We start from the raw sequence: 19,333 nt of genomic DNA on the forward strand, positions 1-19,333 counted from the left end.
AGTTAACAGGACCATTGAGGGGTCCAGAGATAACGTTGGATTTACATCTCTTAAGCCCAGAGCCACTGAAGGACGGCCAGCATGGGCGTGGGCATGTCCTCTGCAAGAAGTTAGAGCTGAAAAACAACCCTAGGACGGCAATAATGACCTGTTTGAAGTACCACCAGTGCTGCGCAAACTCTTCATCTATTGCGTTCATGCAGTACCGTGATCTCTCGTATAATATTTAATAAACATTACCCCTTTAGGTTTTATTATAAGACACAGCACATAACTGATTTGTTTCCCCATGATTCAACATTTAAAATTCCCCTTCAGCTTGAAGGAAACATTTGAGCACCCATTTTTATATATAAATGAAGACAGGAAACGACGTGAAATAAAATGCCACTTTATTGTTCTGGTGTGTCACAACCTTGTCTCCAAAATAAGCACTGAAGGACTAACTGGTTCATCGACCTCGCCTCAAAGGACGCCACGTTAAACTTGGGTTTTCTGGGCCGGCCGATGCTGGCGATAAAAGGTATTCTCTATTTGACATCCAATGATAGCATACAAAATAGTTATTGACCTACCAGGGATACTGTATATAAAACACTTGTCTCTAGGTTCACCCCCCCCCCCCCCCCCCGCCCCCCACCCCTCCCGCCATATCCTCCCCAGGAAACCCCTTTTACAACCGCAGTGACACTCAGGGTATGCTGTAACAAGCATACATTAAGAATGCATAATTTCATTGTTGATTATAAAAAAAAACAAAAAAAACTACACAATGTTACACTTTAAAGTCAGAATACGATTCGATTGATTATTAGTGTTCTACACGTTTCGGTCTCAACCAAAAGGAACATTGTATAATATCACTATAACTTAACACTACATATAACGTACGATTTTAAAAAAAGAAAGAAAAAAAAAGAAAGAAAGAAAGATTACAAATGATTGGCAAAAAAAAAAAATCGAGAGAAACATGACGATGGTGTTGAGCTCCGATGCAAAGCCGGGGTCAGTACCATAAAAAGAGAATGAGTAATACAAAAGAAATAGAAAAAATAGAAAAAAGAATGGAACGAAACAGCCGAGAATACAGGCAAGGCTAAAACATGAGTGATTCCATCTTAACGATCCATCGCGTGTGCTCTCCTCATTTTGGCAAGCCGTGCCATAGGTCTCCCGCTGTGTGTGTGTGTGTGTGTGTGTGTGTGTGTGTGTGTGTGTGTGTGTGTGTGTGTGTGTGTGTGTGTGTGTGTGTGTGTGTGTGTGTGTGTGTGTGTGTGTGTGTGTGTGTGTGTGTGTGTGTGTGTGTGTGTGTGTGTGCGCGCATGTGTGTGTTTTTCCACGTCTCTCACCAACACCTTCGCTTTCATCTCTCTTTCCCCCCCCACATTTCAGACTTTCTAGCGACATTCCTGTGGCAACCATCTCCACCCCTGTGTAGTCCCGAGTCAGGCACTTCCCACGATCCCCCCCCTCCCTCACTCCCTTCCTCCCTCTCTGCCGTTTACCTTCCACTCACCGCAGCCCCCGCCCCCAAAACACAGGTTCCCTTTGATACAGCTGGGGAGGAGAAACACAGGGAGCAGAATTAGGAGCAGTTCACTACTTCGGTTCCAACGGCTGCGGCGCCACAGCGGCTCGGCAGCGCTTCAACACAACCCGGTGCTACCTGCCGTTGCGTGAGATTTAGGCATGGGCGATTCGCGAACGATTCGGTCAGAACGAACGAATCCCGAAGGTGAACGACGAGAACTGATTCCCAAAAAGACGACAACTGATTCCTTTTTTTTTTTTTTTACATAAAATAAAAATATGGTCACTCAATCAATATGGTAAATAAAAGATACAAACGTCTTCGTCTCCCCTCGACTTCATTTTTATTGAGTCTAAAACGTTCTCAAACCACACGTGTGATGCTCGGGCGGCGTCGTAGGCTAATGCTACAGAAATTAGCTGTTTTCCCCGAGCACCGTCACCGTCTGAGACCTTCTGGTGGTTTTTAAAGGCTCCATTTGCGGGCGTACCTCATATTTATAGGCAAAGCGGTGAGGCCAGACACCTGAGATGCCCTGCCAAATTACGTAACTGACCATATGACTTAACAAACTGAACGAACGAATCAAACAAACGATTTGTGACAGTGAAGGGAACTGAAAGAACTGATTCTTTCAAAATAATCATTTTTCCCATGTCTAGTGAGAATCGCTTACTTACACGCTATTTGGTGATAGAATGTCTTTTAATAGGAGGTCTGAAAGGTCCTGTAATCACACTTAAAGACTTGTCTAATGACCCGTGGCCACGGGCAAACTCGCTACTCATCACTTTGTGTGGCGCAATGCGCTCGCTGCTGTCGGCGTCACATGCAGACGGTCACTAGGTTTAAAACAATGCGTGGGATGGATCTGATTGAAACGCGGGGATCAGGGGTTAAACAACCCGGCGCGGTTAGTTAGTAATGCTGCGAGCGGCGTCGTCCTCACCCGTCCTACAGGTCGGTGTCGAACCAGGCCAGCTGGCTGCTGTCCATCAGGTCCTGGGTGTGGCCCAGGTCGGGCAGCGGGTCCGTGTGGTGGCCCAGGTCGGGCAGGGCGTCCGCGTGGTAGTCCGCTCCCTCCATCATGGGGTCCAGCAGGGAGTCCTGCCCGTAGGCCGCCGGGTACGCCCTGTAGGCGCCGTCTGGCCGACCCGGAGGAGGAGCACAGAGTCAGACACTGAACCTCTCTCTCTCCCTCTCCCTCTCCTTCTACATTCCCCCCCGTGGAGCCCCTCACCACTACATCAATCCACCCACAGAACCGCTTCACAACCGACACTCACCATCCTGCCGGTAGGCCAGGGGGTCTCCCTGGGACCCCATATCCAGACCCAGGTCTCCAGTCTGGGGGGGGGGGGGGGGGGGGAGACGGAGCACAAGGTTATAAGTCGTCCATTGTTCTTCCACACCTTTGGGGGCTGAGAGTCAGCGAGAGGGGTGTGCGTGCGTGCGTGTGTGTGTGTGCGTGCGTGTGCTGACCTCGTTCCAGGCCATGGGCTCGGTTCTGAACAGGGAGCTGGTCAGCTCCACCGACAAGCGTTTCTTGTAGTCCTGGGGCTTGTCCTCAGACATGCGGAACAGGACAGCCGCAGCGTAGGTGGCTACAGGGGAGACAACTCATCATCATCATCATCATCGTCATCATCATCATCATCTCCAACAGAGAAGTATATTGGTTATATACACAAGCTTGTCAAAACATGCTTAATCCTCATAAACAACATCATGCAACACAAAATATTTATTATAGCTTTGTTGAATACACTTTCTGCAGTTATTACTGAATAACGGTAGCCTGGAGATCCAGAGCCACACCTAGAGAGCTGTAGGGTCTGGCAACGAGTGATGAGAACGGCCCGACTCGAGGGGCCGGCCCCCAAGCGTGCGTTTGAAAATATCACTGCACGTAATTGGATAACACTACGACCAATCAGAAGAATACGTAAGGGGTGGCGTATCCAGACCAGCGGAGCTAACCAATAGATAAGACTTGACGTATACGATCGGTAAAACAGCAACGCTTTTGGCCCCGCCCTCTATCAGATACACAGATTGATTGGTTAATGTGCTGGGAGAGGAGCATATCGCTCGTTCCCAGAGTGACCAGAAATTCAAATTGTGCTCTCACGAGAACTCTGGATTTCCAGGGTAGAATAACGGACAGATGCTATGAATAACAGACCGTTAATACAGAGAATATGCAATATTTTGCATCGATTGATTGCTTGCTTCTATAAGTAATAAGCAGCATGTTAAGCAGGACCATGTACAGGGAGACCGTCTTTGAGAGACTCAACCCACACAGGGGTTTATTTTTTATTCATTAAAGATCGTCTTTAATGCAAAATATTAAAGACAATCTTTGAAGACAGTTCCAGCGAGGCGATGAGCCCTTCGGTTCGGTGTCTGTCTGTCTGTCTGTCTGTCTGTCTGTCTGTCTGTCTGTCTGTCTGTCTGTGTCTGCCTGTCTGTGTCTGCCTGTCTGTCTGTGTCTGTCTGTCTGTCTCTGCCTGTCTGTGTCTGCCTGTCTGTCTGTGTCTGCCTGTCTGTGTCTGCCTGTCTGTCTGTGTCTGTCTCTGCCTGTCTGTGTCTGCCTGTCTGTCTGTGTCTGCCTGTCTCTGTCTGCCTGTCTGTCTCTGTCTGCCTGTCTGTCTCTGTCTGCCTGTCTGTCTGTGTCTGCCTGTCTGTCTGACTCTTAAAATTAAATTAAATTGTCTTTAATACAAAATATTAAAGACAATCTTTGAAGACAGTTCCAGCGAGGCGATGAGCCCTTCGGTTCGGTGTCTGTCTGTGTCTGTCTGTGTGTGTCTGTGTCTGTCTGTGTGTGTCTGTGTGTGTCTGTGTGTGTCTGTCTACCCACCGACGCCCTCGTTGCGGGAGTGCAGCAGCTCCGTGAGCGGGGCGGTGGCGCCCTCGGCCTCGATGGCCTCGGCCGCCTCCTTGTCCTGGGCCAGCTCACACAGCACGCCGGCCGCCACGCGCTGGATGTTCTCCACCGGGGAGTACAGCAGCTGGACAGGAGGGGGAGGAGGGGGAGGACAGGAGGAGGAGGAGGACAGGAGGGAGAGGAGGAGGACAGGAGGGGGAGGAGGACAGGAGGAGGACAGGAGGAGGAGGAGGACAGGAGGGGGAGGAGGACAGAAGGAGGAGGAGGACAGGAGGAGGAGGAGGACAGGAGGAGGAGGACAGGAGGGGGAGGAGGACAGGAGGAGGACAGGAGGACAGGAGGGGGAGGACAGGAGGGGGAGGACAGGAGGGGGAGGACAGGAGGAGGAGGACAGGAGGAGGAGGAGGGGGAGGACAGGAGGAGGAGGAGGAGGAGGGGGAGGAGGACAGGAGGGGGAGGACAGGAGGAGGAGGAGGAGGAGGGGGAGGACAGGAGGAGGAGGAGGGGGAGGACAGGAGGAGGACAGGAGGGGGAGGAGGAGGACAGGAGGAGGACAGGAGGAGGAGGAGGAGGAGGAGGACAGGAGGGGGAGGAGGAGGAGGACAGGAGGAGGAGGACAGGGGGAGGAGGAGGACAGTGGGAGGAGGACAGGAGGGGGAGGACAGGAGGGGGAGGAGTACAGGAGGGGGAGGACGACAGGAGGGGGAGGAGGACAGGAGGAGGACAGGAGGAGGAGGAGGACAGGAGGAGGAGGACAGGAGGAGGACAGGAGGAGGAGGACAGGAGGAGGAGGACAGGAGGAGGAGGACAGGAGGACAGGAGGAGGAGGACAGGAGGAGGAGGACAGGAGGACAGGAGGAGGGGGAGGACAGGAGGGGGAGGACAGGAGGACAGGAGGAGGGGGAGGACAGGAGGGGGAGGACAGGAGGAGGAGGACAGGAGGAGGAGGGGGAGGAGGACAGGAGGAGGACAGGAGGAGGGGGAGGACAGGAGGGGGATTCATTCATTTGATGTGCATTCAAACGCACATCAATTGGAATTTAAAAATCTATTTCAGTAAGGGACGGCGACGTCATTGCACCAATATATGCCGTTTCAATTTTTTCCGTTTGAAACAAATACGTTTCTTTCCATCAACAACGCATTGCACTCGATGAGCCTGCAGAGAACATTCCATTACGTAAATTATCAATTGAATCAATCAATATAATCTGCCCGCCCACAACATTCCGCGACAAGTAAAGCCAAACCTTTGGACCCTGAACAGCGCAGAAACGTACGAAGACGACGACAGTAACGTGTCGCGGTGGTGGTGTACCTGGACAAAGAGTGGAATGGTGTTGAGTCCTCTGATGACGATTCTGTTGTGCACGTCCCGGGCCAGGATGTGGAGCGCCCCCGTGCACCCCTCCACGATCTCCTCCATGCGCACGCCCTCCTGCGGTGGACAGACAGAGAGAGTGAGGAACAGAGCGAGTACCACCAGGGGGGGGCCGGCCGGGGCGGGGCAGTGCTCGTGTGGCGCGCGTTTTGGGGGGGGGGGGGGATTTGTTGGCGCACCACAAACTGCTGCTGGTTTCCTCCCATGCTGGTGCGTCTCTGGGTGTCCTGGTGGGCTCGGACCAGCAGCTGGACCAGGCGGGGGATGGCGCCCTGCTCGCGCAGAGCGCTGTGATTGGCCGGGCACAGGGCCAGGTTACGGATCAGACCGACGGTCGCCTGGAGGTGGAGGAGAGAGACGGGAATGTTGTTGTTTTTTTTTTGGTCAATGATGACTAGAAGATTAGAAACAAGGCCTGCGGGAATGAGGAGTGGCTAGGCGGTTTGATACTCGTCACAACGTAGAGGGTCAGAGGGAATGAAGCTAAAACACAGCATAGAATTTAATGACACCAAGCAAAAGCGTGGCAGTTACACCATACGGCCACCAGGTGGTGACGGACTGTTCTGACTGAAGCCGATACACATTTCCTGTGAAAGCCTCTTAGCTAGTGTATATATATATATATTGATTGACCCAGCCCAGGAATTGGATTATCTGGTTATGATGGTTTTATGCGATAAAACACAAGACATAATTGGGCAAGACATAATTTGTGGCTCAGACTAGAAAAAAGCGCTGGTTTGACCTTGCTGGTGCCTCTAATTCTGAGATTCTGGTATGTAGTTTGGACTGTTGGAATCGGTGGAGGCGGTTTTCCGAGCACGTGCAAGATCCGAAATAACTGCTTATTATTTTGTTTAGGCTGGGAAGTAGTGTTTCAATTTACCCAACAATGGTTATGATAGACTAAAGTTGAAAATGCATGATTTAGAGGAGTGTGTCACGTGATTAAATGTCTTTATCTTTGCTTTTGGCCCATATCGGGGTCCTCTTGAGGTTAATATGCATCTGAAATACACCAGCCAAATGGTTACAGTACACTAGGCTGTCGTTCTAGTCCATGGCGCAGGACTCTTGTTAAAAAGGGTTGATCCGAGTGTACCTTGATGAGCGGCCAGTGGGAGGGAGGGTGCAGCAGCTTGACCACCACAGGCAGGCCGTAGTGGAGGCGCACTGCATTCTGGGCCATCTCGGCGTCCTGGTGGCGGGAGGTCAGGTGACGCAGAGCGCAGACGGCCGGCTCGGTGATGTCTTCCCGGTCGCCGGCTCTCAGGACGGTGCGGACCAGGGCCTCGATGCCCCCCACCTGGCAGAGGGTGAGGAGACACTCCGTGAAGTGAGTGAGTAGAGGCTCTCCACATTTCAGGACTTTGAGGGCGCACTCACACTAGGCAAAGTGTCCCTGTACCGTACTCAAGTACGACTGCCCCCCCCACTGTGGCGCTGGCCTGTGCTCACACTAGGGCAATCTCCACTGGGCCTGAGTACGGTGGCCTCTTGTACATACAGGTTGTGTATCCGTGCGTGTGCGTGTCGGCTCATTAGCGTCTGTAGCGTGGCCTGAGCACACCTCTCTGAAGTGAACTGAGGCCACGGAGTTGAGCTGTACTTGAGCACGGATGGCGTGCTCACACCAGCCAAACGGTCTAGACTTTAGGGGGAAAACATACTCGGGCACACGGTACAGACGGCCTAGTGTGAGCGGGCCCTGAATCCAACCGCTTCCATTAGTGTGATCAAGTGCTTTGAACAACTCTAACATTTAAACAATTTGTAGATGTTTTTAGAAATAAGCACAATGTCATTCATTACACCTCTCCCCCTTTTCTTGCATGAGAGCCCATTCCTTTCCCGTGCGCACACACGTGCGCGCGCGCGGTCGTGTCTCCCGGGCCCTACCTGGCAGACCATGAGCTTGTTGCTGTAGTTGTTGCATGTGAGGTTGGAGAGGATGCCCGCGGCACACGTCACCACGTTGATGTCATCGCTGCCCAGCAGCTGCACCAGGGTCCCGAGCAGACCCTCCATGCCCTCCTGCAGAAGAGACAACAGAGGGGTACACGGTGAGGCCAGACGACCCGACGACAAACGAAAGAAAAATACATTTCAACCGTAGCCAGACCGATTGGAGCCCCGGCCGTAGCTGAATCTCTGACACTGAGCAGGTGCGGGCTTGGTTAGTAGTACATGGATGGGAGACCAACTGGGAACACTTGAGTTGCTGCTGGAAGTGGTGATCGGTGGGTGGCCAACATCGACCGATCACTTCACACCCCGATGGCCCAGTGCAGCGTAAAAAAACCGAGGTCCTGACTCACTGAGGTCATAAAGATCCCAGGGCACTTATGGCAAAGAGTACGGGATCCCCCCGGTGTCCTGGGAATAAAACCGCCCAACCAGGCTCAGTCAATCTGGCCCCCCTAATCATCCCCCTATATATATATATATATATATATAATTGGCTGATTCATTAATTCCCCTCACTCTCCACCCCAAGCTGGTGTGTGGTGAGCTTTCTGGCACCGATTGGCTGCCGTGCATCACCCATGTGGGTGCTACACATTGGTGGTGGTTAGTGAGGTCCCCCCCTCACTGTAAAGCGCTTTGGGGGACTTGAAAAGCTCTATATATAAATGTGATTTCATTCAACCGTAGTGAATGGATTGAGTGCATTTAAAGTGTTGGACTTTGGTGTACGGTGCGTGTTTGGTTACCTGTTTGGTAGCCGCATCTGACAAGTTTCGGAGGGTCCACAGGCAGTTCTGGACCAGACGCTGGCTCGGGTCGGTCAGGTGGAGGCCCAGGGCTTGCATGCCTCCTACGACAAGCGCACGCGCACACACACACACACACACACACACACACACACACACACACACACACACACACACACACACACACACACACACACACACACACACACACACACACACACACACACACACACACACACACACACACACACACACAGTTGACTCCATTGCTCTCCATGTTAACCTACTGCTCCGCCACTAGGCGTGACTTTTCTCACTGGGCGACGCCGACCTTGTGGGTACATACCGGCTTCTACGATGGCCGGCTTGTTGCTGGAGCAGACGGACAGCACCTTGAGCACTCTGCTGGTGGTCCACAGCAGCTTCTCATAGGTGAAGGTCCTCATGATGTTCACCAAGGCCTGGGGGCCACCACTGGCCAGGATGATCAGCTAAATTAAAATGACAGATTTTGAATTAGACCTAGGAAGTAGATGTTTATTTAGTTTGAACGGCAACATTAAAAAGGAGTGCAATAAAAATGTTTCAGAAAATCTAACTCCTCCTCAAATCACAGCCTCTTAAAAAAGGAGAATGGGATTTTTAACCCCATTATTGTTTTCCTGAGGTTCACCCCATGTTGAGGGAAGTAAAAAAAAAAAGACGAAAATTGATTCGACCAGAGCCAGAGATCTGCACTGGCTGCCGGCGCTACGGAATAGCTATAACGCTAACCTATGGGGGCAAGCACTTTATCCGCTTTTGGAGCTTCTAAACACGTTCAGAAAACCATTCCAAGACCTGCGTACCACGAGTTGGTTCCTTACGAGACACCACCGTGCTCGTTTAACTCAAACAGTGCGGCGAAACAGTATCAACTTTGTGTTTTTGCAGGTAAACACTCACCGCAGATTACCCCGTGGACATAAAGCCAGAAAGCCCTTACTAAAAAAAAAAAAAAGCGGCTAAAGCGCTTGCCCCCATAGGTTAGCCTTGTAGCGATTCCGTAGCGCTGGCAGCCAGTGCAGATCTCTGGCTTTGGTCGAATCAATTTTCGTCTGTTTTTTGACTTCACCTCAACAAAGGGGTGACCCTCAGCATAACGAGAACGGGGTTTAAAAACCGCAGGAGTTCTCCTTTAACGCAAAACACGTTAATATTTTCACATTACCTTGCTCTCCTGGTTGCCATATGCTAGGATCTGCAGGCAGTCGGTTGTGATGGCCAGGAACTTGACGTTGGTGTTGGCCAGCAGGGCCACCATCTTCTGCAGGCCGCCGGCCAGACGCACGGCCATCTTGGCCCCCTCCTGGTGGAGCAGGAGGTTGTGGAGGGTGGTGATGGCGTAGAACAGGACGCTGTCCACCGGTGAGCTACGCGACACGAGGGAGGAAGAGCCGCGTAAGCAAACGGATGTACGGATAATGACGGATCACGGTGCCAGAAGATGGGGACAAGAAAACAATAGCTCAGGGACGAGAAAATAGTGACAGGCAGCCCACTCACACAGACTGTTTTTCTGCTGGAATATAGCTTAGAAGCACTTCTTCTCTGATTGTTGCTATTTACATCACAGCAGACGTATAAACTGCAGACTCAGCCGTGAAACATTTCACGCCACAAAATATGACAATTATTTTTCATTCAACAGCAAATACAGACTTTGCAAGCCCCCCCCCCCAAAAAAAAGACTACATGCAATAGAATCTGTAGGCAAACTTCCAGACCATTGAATTCTCTGCCTAATGAAAAGCCCCATAAATCTGGTCCCGGCAGTCCTCATCCAGAATCTGTTCATCGGAACACGGATTAATTAAACTAGTTGCATACCAGTGTGCCTTAGCGTTTGAGGGCGATATACTATTCCACTTTCTTATGACAAATGTACTTATTGTAAGTCGCTTTGGATAAAACCGTCTGCTAAATGCCCTAAATAAATATAATGTAACCCATTTGCAATTTATGGGAGGGACGTTTATTTTTTTTTTGAAACCTGTGAGATGTAGCAAAAATAGGTTTCCATTAGTCCCGGTTAAAGTACGTTTACGCTGAGCCCTTAAGACGTCACTCACACGCGTGGGCCCACCAGAAGAGCACACCCCTACAAACGTTCTTAAGTTAACATTTGTTAGTTGTTGGTCCTAGCCCCAACTCTCTTGAGTCGGTCACTACGGCAGCGTGTCACCAACCACCAACCGATCCTCAGAGTCTTTCTGATGTATAAGCACTATACAAAGAGGAGGGGGTGAAGGGATACTGAAGTTAACAGCAAAGATAAGACGATTTTATGAGCTGCTCCTCCTCATTGACAACTATACAACTAACTCTAACTCATTTCCCCACACTCTGGCTCTGGCTCTCACCCAAGCATCTTGACCAGGGCGGGGATGCCGCCGGACTTGAAGATGGCGAGGAGCCCCTCGCGGTGGTGGGAGAGGTTGTGCAGGGTGCCAGCGGAGCAGCGGGCCGTCTCCACGTCGCCGGTGTTCTGCATGGCGCGCACCACGGCGGACACCATCTGCGGGGAGCGCATCAGGGCGTGGCGCGACGCCTCCTTCTTGGAGAGCTGGTGCACCATCACGGCCGCCTTGTTCACCACAACCTGGAGGAAGCAACAAAATAAACGGTATTGATGTTTTGGAGAAGTGTTGATTGATTGATTGATTGATTGACTTTATTAATCCCCAAGAGGAAATTCATTTGCCACCAGCCACCACACACACACACCACAACAGGACAGTACTGAGATGAAGACAGGGCACAGTACAACACACACTACAACAGCAATAAAATAGGTTTGCACCATACATAGGCACTGGAAGAACACAACAATCACAGCAATATCACCAGCATAAATGACAACAACCAACATCATAAGTCATAAACAAATAAACAAGGGCATAAGTCACAACATATCAACAGCTCTTATTAAAAAGCCTGATTGCTGTGGGAACAAAGGACCTCCTAAATCCTAAATAAATAAGTGTTGGGCGTTCTCTGGGCATTCCGTGTCGCGGCCATCCCGTTGGCCTGTTAAAAAAGGGACAGGGGCCGGCCGTGTACCTGGTCCTCGTCGTTGAGCAGCTTGGTCAGCTCGGGGATGGCGCGGGTGGCCAGCTCCGCGTCGTCCTGGTAGTTGATCAGGTTGACCACGGCGTGCTTCAGCATCTGGGACGGCTCGGCCAGGCGCTGCACCGCCGTGGGGTGGGCGGCGTCCAGCTGGGTGGGCGGGATCTGCACGCCCTCCTCCAGCGTCTCGGGGAACATGGCCGCGCGCACGCGCTGGGCTCTGGTCATGGCGCAGCCCTCCATGTCTGCAATGAACAATGGACGGGTTGAGGTTCGTTTCACGTGCGGGAGACCCGTCCTCTGTCTCTCCAACGTCTGCACGCCGCTCGCGTTGTACCTGGGGCCTCGGGGGTGAAGGGCGGGTTGAACTCCCAGTCGTACAGGCCAGGGTCGTCGTCCTCCACGTCTGGGTTACCCTTGCCGCTAAGGGAGGGAGCGGATGTGGTGACCCCAGACTGGATGCCAGAGTCCAGGTAGGACTGCTGCTGCCACTGGCTCACCGCAGCCTTGCTGTCCCCCATCGCCATGTCCAGCTCCATCAAATCAGCTGCACGGCAAACACACACACCGTCAGGAGGAAATAGACGGATGGAATGCATGGGAGTTAAAATAAATCTATAAAAAAAGCACACAATTCAATTCAAACATAAAAACGTTTGTGTATGAATGATCTAACATGTAAAGAATATCGGAAAGACAGATTTAAAGTACGTTTAAGTAAGAACTTTGTTTAATAACAATTGAAGTTTATACTTACACTGGGTAGCCATTTTTCTTGCTTGACCTAAGCCCGCAAAAATAAATCTGTAAAAAAAAAAAAAAAGGTTAAGAAAGTTTGAAGCCACAGCACCACTTTTTTCTTTTTCTTTTTCTCAGGAACTCAGAACTCCACACAAACAACACCACTCCACACACACACACACACACAAAAAAAAAAACTATCTCGACTCCCACGCCAACCTCAGCGCTACCTGTACCTAGAATGGAAGTGCTGGGGTTTTGCTTAGAAATGTGTGTGAGGAGAGGGGGGGGGAAATGCCGAAATGCCGAACCTCCACCTCCAGCCAGCAAGCAAGCAAGCCAGCCAGCCAGCCAGCCAGACAGAGCAGAGCAGAGCAGGGTGGGTATTTCCAGGCCAGCGTGAACACAATTCACCATTGAGAGGCACAGAACATCAAAGGCATACTTCTCCCCTCCCCCTACCACGGCCAAGTTCCGACCGACCTCGCAGCTTGGATTTCCAGTGAGAGAAACTCTGCCTCCGCCTCCTCTCTCTATCCTATCACTCCCCATGCCTCCACACACACACATACATGACCGTGAAGAACCCAGAGCCACGGCCCAGGGACGGACGGACGAACGCTACTAAGACACACGTGTCCCCGTGTATCACAACCGCACAACAACACAAAAAACGTATACACACACAAAAAACACGTACACGTTTGTAAAACGTTACGCAAACACCCGTTCGCTAACAGGTTGGCTATCCTACCTTGGAGGGTGGTGGGGGGGGGGGGGGGGGGGGGTGGGGGAGCTAGCCGTTAGCATGGCCACAGCTAGCGAACATAAACAAACACTCGGGCTTTTAGGAATGGACTCACGGCGCGGTGGAGACGTGCGGTCCCCGGGGCGGTGCGCAACAACAAGCACAATTAAAACCACGGCGAAAAGGGAGACGGTTCGAACGCGTAACAACGCTGCGGTGCCCTCCTCGGTTAAATCCCCCCCCCACCACCACCTCTCTCTCTCTCCCTCTCTCCTACACGCAGAAGGTCTGTGGCCGGGGCTGTAGCTAGCACCACCAGCGAGCTCGTACGGAAAGTAGATCCAGGCGCACGGAACCTGCTGCCAGTCCGGGTCTGACTGAACCCCCAGCGGACACCGCGGACACCACCACCACCACCCCTACCACCACCACTACCACCACCCTACCCTCCTCATGAACGATGATTATACATGGTTCCTTTCAAACGAGAGGAGATTTTAAAGTACAATGATAGTGTGTATAAAAAAAAAAAAAAAAAAAAAAGGGATGCGATCGTTACCCAAGCGTCGAGCCGCTCCTCCGTTCGGTTTCGTCGTTGCTCGGTAGGTGAACACGAGGACAGTGGGAGAAGAGAACGAGAGAAGAGAGAGAGAACTGCTTTAGGTGAACAACCACCACCACCACCCGTACGAGGCCGAACCACACCCGCTGCTGCTGCTGCGCCGCTACGACTGACTGGTGATGCCTCCGCTCCGCTTGCTTGGTGGTGAGGCGACGATCAAGATGGCGAGTGAAGGGGGGGGGGAGGAAAAAAAAAAAAGATTCTGCCGCCCTTGGAAATATAGGGCGCGCTGCTGCTGCTTCTGCTGCTGCTGTGGTATATAAAGTTTTTTTTGAGTTCGGCGTTTTGAGAACTGACAAAAATATTTCGTTTGATTTTGCTTACTTGATACGTGTTGTTGTTGTTGTTGCTGCTGCTGTTTTTTTTTTTTTAACTTAATGAACTTGGACCGGTTTGCTAATTCGTTGTTAGAAAAGGTGTGCAGTGGGGGTTGTGTGTGTTCGTGAAAATGGAATGTTTGTGAGTCACGAAAAGAAGAAAACTAGTTCTGACGATATGTGGAAGTATGCGCATTGCTACACGTTTTTATTAGCGCACATTTGATTTTCATTTGAATGGTTTGTGATGAGTTTCCACGGTTTATTTTAATAAGTCTAACCGATTATGTGTCCTACTTTTTTTCCCTTCCCTTTCATCATTTTCAACAAGCCTCAAACTCCGTCTTTTGTCCAGCCTAATGTTAAAACCTATAACGCTGACAACCAAACAATAATAGACCTAGGGGAACAGAAAACACATACTTTTCATCTGGAATGGTGAATTATCATGCATTTATATGAGATTATGAGCAACCGTTTCACATGTCCTCTGTCTACACCAAACGAAAACAAATGTAACAGACTCCCTTTATTTACTGACACAAACCAATAAAATTGTATCTATTGTTCAAGAACATAAACAGCATTTGGATATTTTAACTAATATACAATATTTATGTATAGTATAACTTTTTGGTTTTAAGAAAAACTTAATGTAATAGCTAACTTGTATACCGACTGCAACATTTTTCAGAGAACAAAATACTAATAAGGAAATTAAATGATAATGGATAAAGAAATTACTTTCTTGATATCATTTATGCAGAGTTGGTGGCTCATTCGAAACTGTGTGTGTGTGTGTGTGTGTGTGTGTGTGTGTGTGTCAAGAGCAGTTGTGGAAAAACAGAATGACGACACGGGAGTTGAATCCGAATAAATACACCTTTTTAATGAACTGATTAACAGATCTGATTATACAAACGCCAACACGGGGCACTGAAAGAGGACCAAATCAGCGAGACAATGACTGTACATTCTGACATTATGACCCTCCCCATCCCTCCCCCCCCCCCTAGACAACTCCCACCCTAACCTACACCCCCCCCCCCCACACCCAAATCCCCTGCCTAAACTAGACCTCACCCCAAAACCCTCTCCCCAAGCAGCCCACAGTAACTAAGGACTTGAGATGCTAGCGACTCCTAGCTGTACAAATACATTTCAGCTATACTGGGTGCCTTTTCCATGTGTCCCGTCTTGATGTTGCCTGGGGAGAGCCACGTTCACCTGAACTAGATCAGCTGTGAAATGCCCGCCCCCCCCCATGTTGGAGCCCCAACCTCCCCTCCCCCCTGAAATGTGGAGTGGTTAAGTTTTGTGTATTTTTTTTTTTTTCCTTGTAGTGTATCGCAAAAAAAGTGAAACATGTCACGGTATGGTTTGGTTTGTAATGACGGCGTATACACCGGTTGTGAATGTTCAAAGTTTAAGAGCATAGTAATGTTTTTGGTTGAAAATGCAGACCACCAGAATCTCATAACTTCAACGCAACTTCAAGGGTAAATTTCTCCTCTCCCCGCCTTTCTTTCTTTCATGCATACATGCACACACACACACACACAGACACACAGACACACACACACACAAATAATACTGTTAATTCATACATCCTACAAAAAAAAAAAGTGTTTCAGTGTTGTTTAGCATATTTGTTCTCTTCCAAAAAAATGTTTGAGTCCAAACTACTGACCAAGCATGCCTTGCCCCCGCCCTCATAACATAAAACCGTTGCATAGACCACACACACACACACACACACACACACACATCAGTCGTTCCCTCATTCAAACAAGCACCACCTACATCCACACAAAAAGCTCAAAAAGCAAAAGCCATCAGCCTATGCGTCTACCATCAGGGCAGACAGATGAGAGTGTCTCTCCTCCGTCTTCTCCCCACATGTTTCCCCCCTTCCCCCTTCTCATCTAATCCGCCTTCCCCCAACCCCTCTTTCCCTTTCTCTCACAAATCCATCTTTTCTTATCTGCTTACTTACTTATCTCCCTCCATCGCTCATTCTCTGCCAGTGTCGTTCTTTACCCCCCCCCCCCCCTCTCCCCCCATACACACACACACACACACACTCTCTCTCACTTCTCCATCTATCTCTCTCCCCCTTCGTCATCTGCTCTCCCAGCCTCCACCACCACTTGAAGGACAGTATTCAGACGCAAGGATGAGAAGACACTCTGTCCTCGCTGCAGTCAATTGTACCCCTAGAGCAGGAGGTGGAAGGACCGACGGTAGGACGGAGAACCAAAGAGAAGGAAGAAGAACGTGCAAAGGCTAGGCGTTAAGGACTGCAGTGGGTGAGGTACAGGGAGAGGGGGAGAGAGATAGAAAGATGAGGGTGGGGTAAAAGCAGGATGTTCCCCGTTTGATTCTTCTTCCCATGGTGTCTCAGTGAAGAAGGAGAGATGGATGGATGCTCCGAGTGAGGGAGGGGAAGAAGGGAGAGTCGAGGCGAATGTGAGTGTGTGTGTGTGTGTGTGTGTTTGTGTGCAAGTGTGAACGTGTGGTCTTCATGTGTCCGGGCCGTCTGTAGCGCCGCTGTCGTTGGCGTTGGGGAGGTCCAAGTCACTGTCCCGGTTGGAGATGCGGTCCAGCTCCGCCTGCACGTCACTCAGGCCCAGCTTAGAACCTGCAGCACAGACACACAGACACACAGACACAGGAAATCAGTTACACTGATTTCTTTGATTTGAAAGTTGAAGTTGAAGTTGTCTCAAAAATGTCATGCAGCCGAGCATACATGCAAATATCTCTCAACCACGCACCCCTGCGAGACGCATGAATATGGAAACCAGCGATGCACATGGAAGTTCACAATGCATGATGCAGGTATCGTGAGCTACGGATGCATCATGCCTGCAAATGGACGGGTTGATACCGGGGTGTGGGATCCATGCCAGACGTGAGAGGAGCAGAGTGAGACGTTGCATGGATGGAGAGAGAATGTTGATGGGTGGATGGGGGTCATTGTATTGTTTGGGTAAAATGATTTAAAATAGACCGGGTCACAGTTGTCTTGCTCAATGTGATCCATCCTCCAGCTCTTCTACTCCTAGATTCAATACCCTGATGTCGTTCTTATGACTTTGGCGCCGGCCTTGTCTTAGAATTCTACTTTTCTTTTTATGAGCCGTTTCATTAATCTAAACTAGCGGGACTACTATTTTTAAGTATCAAAACTATTTTTAAGTATGGATACTTTATAAGTATCCACGCGGATCAACCAAATTGCTGTGTGTAGGATTCATGAGTAATGATTAAGTGAATTTGATGTATGATGATTAGGAAATCATCATACATCAGAGAATAGAGAGGTACTACTGTTAAATAATGAATGAATATTTCAATCAGGGCTCATGGATGAGAAAACATGCTATGCGCTACATCTCAACTACACCCAAACTCAGGTGAAATAGTAAATCCTGAATCTGATAAAACCGCTAAGAGGTCATGTGACTTGCTATTTTAACTATGGTGAACTATGGTTTGTGCAGATTTGATGGTTGTTACTCCTTTAGAAATAACTTATTAAAATAGAAAAATGACATGAAGTAGACAGAAATGGAGCTGGAGCCAGGATGTTGAAAATGTGGGAGTCGAAATTAGTAGTATGGAATAAGGGCGGGGTCAGACTCGAATGCACATGGATGGCGATTGGGTGTTTTGAACAACTCTCTCTCACACACCTTAACGTGGCCAGCATCCTCGGACTAGCCATTCATACACACAGGCAAGCACGCACACACACACACACATACACACACACACACACGTGAACACAGATTATGGAGGGGGTTAGAAGTAATGCAGGACAACAGAGAGTGTCAATGATGGTTAGCACAGTGGCGACTGGACACACAACAGGAATAGTGACCTCATCGTTCTCAGGGTTCTAAAGGGAAAAACAGGTGGAGAAAATTAAAAAGTGAGTGAAATGAAGCAACAAACAAACAAACAAAAAAAATACTTAATGCAAAATAAAGAAGCATAGTAGTAGACAGAATATGGAATGAAGGAAAGATGCAGTGTGGGGGGGGGGGAGTGACCAAGTGGAATTTAGTAATGCAAAAGTTGGTGAGTTGATGTAGGAAGGTTTCTGATGAATGTGAATCTTTATATTTCATGCAATTTATTGATACTGAACACATGGAATTGAGAAAAAAAAAAATCGTTGGGCAAGGTTACAAGAAAGACTCGTCAAATTGATCATCAACATGGAGAGGCGGCTAAGTTTGTGTGTATGAGTGAGTGAGTGAGTGAGTGAGTAAATGAGTGAGTGAGAGAGTGAAAGTGTGTCCTCCCCACCTGACTTGCGCACGGTTCCGGGCGTGTTGTTTGCGCTGCCTGGAGTCCCCGGGCCCCCGGCCCCAGCCTTCTTTGTCAGCAGACTGTTGAAGAAGTTGGCCAGCACCCCCTCACTAGTCTGACCTGTGACACACACACACACACACACACACACACACACACACACACACACACACACACACACACACACACACACACACACACACACACACACACACACACACACACACACACACACACACACACAGACAGAGATGAGGGAATAGAGAAACAAAATGGAGAATGGATTTATTTACACATGTGGTGCACATTATGTGTGATCGATTGTGCGCACACGCTGGCGTTTCCTACCTGACTGTGGCATGGTGTTGGCCACGTTAGCCGCTGCCGATCGGTTACTGGTCCGTGGCGATCCGCTGGGGGCTCTGGTCGTCGTGTCCTGAGGACCGCATGACATTGGATTGAACATCGTTTTATTTTTGTTGCTTTCATTTCATTCAGGCCGTTGACGGGGCACTGCTCAACGAGGTTCAAAAGGAGGACAACTCACCACTGGTCGCCCTGCGCTCGCTGCAGGCTGTTTAGCGAGCAAGGACTGGAATTGTGTACACACACACACACACACAAAACAGCTGATTAGTCGAGTTTTGAAAACATACAATAAAAATACACTGTTTGAATGCATCTGTTGAGTAGATCTGAAGGCAGTAGATATGACGGGCGTCTCTTACCTGCAGTTTGACCAGAAACACCTGGTCGTCTTCAGCTTGGATCTCCTTCTCATGGACAAACTGGGAGAAGAAGTGGGAAAAATTCACAATGCCTTCAGTCATCATAAGTTCCCAATCTTTCCATGTGTAACAAGAATAGCATGTCAATGAAGCCCTGAGATTCTGTACTCTGTACCTTTCTGACAGCGGGCTTGACTATTACTTCCTCAAAGTTGTCGTCGGCTTTA

The 19,333-nt window shown here is 49.7% G+C and overlaps 2 protein-coding genes across 3 annotated transcripts in view; both read right to left on the reverse strand.

Moving 5' to 3' along the window:
- Positions 1-748: 748 nt before the first annotated feature.
- LOC311365483 (catenin beta-1-like) lies at positions 749-13,864 on the reverse strand. Its single transcript, XM_084485033.1, has 17 exons — positions 13,679-13,864; positions 12,388-12,434; positions 11,968-12,177; positions 11,625-11,875; positions 10,925-11,163; positions 9,733-9,934; positions 8,869-9,013; positions 8,523-8,626; positions 7,708-7,842; positions 6,911-7,114; positions 5,985-6,143; positions 5,743-5,862; positions 4,398-4,548; positions 3,014-3,135; positions 2,818-2,878; positions 2,481-2,676; positions 749-1,557 (listed from the first exon to the last, which is right to left on the reverse strand). The coding sequence occupies exons 2-16, from the start codon at positions 12,398-12,400 to the stop codon at positions 2,486-2,488; spliced, it is 2,307 nt and encodes a 768-aa protein (XP_084341159.1). The 5' UTR covers positions 12,401-12,434; positions 13,679-13,864; the 3' UTR covers positions 749-1,557; positions 2,481-2,485.
- Positions 13,865-16,159: 2,295 nt separating this feature from the next.
- Positions 16,160-19,333, reverse strand: part of dync1li1 (dynein, cytoplasmic 1, light intermediate chain 1) — a 10,349-nt gene continuing 7,175 nt past the window's right edge. Inside the window, exons 8-14 of one of the 2 annotated variants that reach the window (XM_084485135.1) lie at positions 19,282-19,333; positions 19,107-19,166; positions 18,926-18,970; positions 18,727-18,814; positions 18,376-18,498; positions 17,945-17,962; positions 16,599-16,699 (exon numbers count right to left, since the gene is read on the reverse strand). The exon at positions 19,282-19,333 is cut by the window's right edge and continues 60 nt beyond it. In XM_084485135.1, the coding sequence (XP_084341261.1) occupies positions 17,955-17,962; positions 18,376-18,498; positions 18,727-18,814; positions 18,926-18,970; positions 19,107-19,166; positions 19,282-19,333 (376 nt within the window). In that variant the 3' untranslated portion in view covers positions 16,599-16,699; positions 17,945-17,954. Of the gene's footprint in view, positions 16,700-17,944; positions 17,963-18,375; positions 18,499-18,726; positions 18,815-18,925; positions 18,971-19,106; positions 19,167-19,281 lie in introns of both variants that reach the window. The other variant, XM_084485134.1, reaches the window with a different exon arrangement.

This window comes from Micromesistius poutassou (assembly GCF_964030765.1).
Source record: "Micromesistius poutassou genome assembly, chromosome: 20".
NCBI classification, from domain to species: Eukaryota; Metazoa; Chordata; class Actinopteri; order Gadiformes; family Gadidae; genus Micromesistius; species Micromesistius poutassou.

What these genes read in the sequence shown, in the direction of transcription:
- LOC311365483 (XM_084485033.1), bottom strand. An exon ending in ATGGCAACCAGGAGAGCAAG is followed by an intron (nt 9,014 to 9,732) that starts GTAATGTGAAAA and finishes ATTTTAATTTAG; the next exon opens with CTGATCATCCTGGCCAGTGG. An exon ending in AGCCCATGGCCTGGAACGAG is followed by an intron (nt 2,879 to 3,013) that starts GTCAGCACACGC and finishes CCCCCCCCCCAG; the next exon opens with ACTGGAGACCTGGGTCTGGA.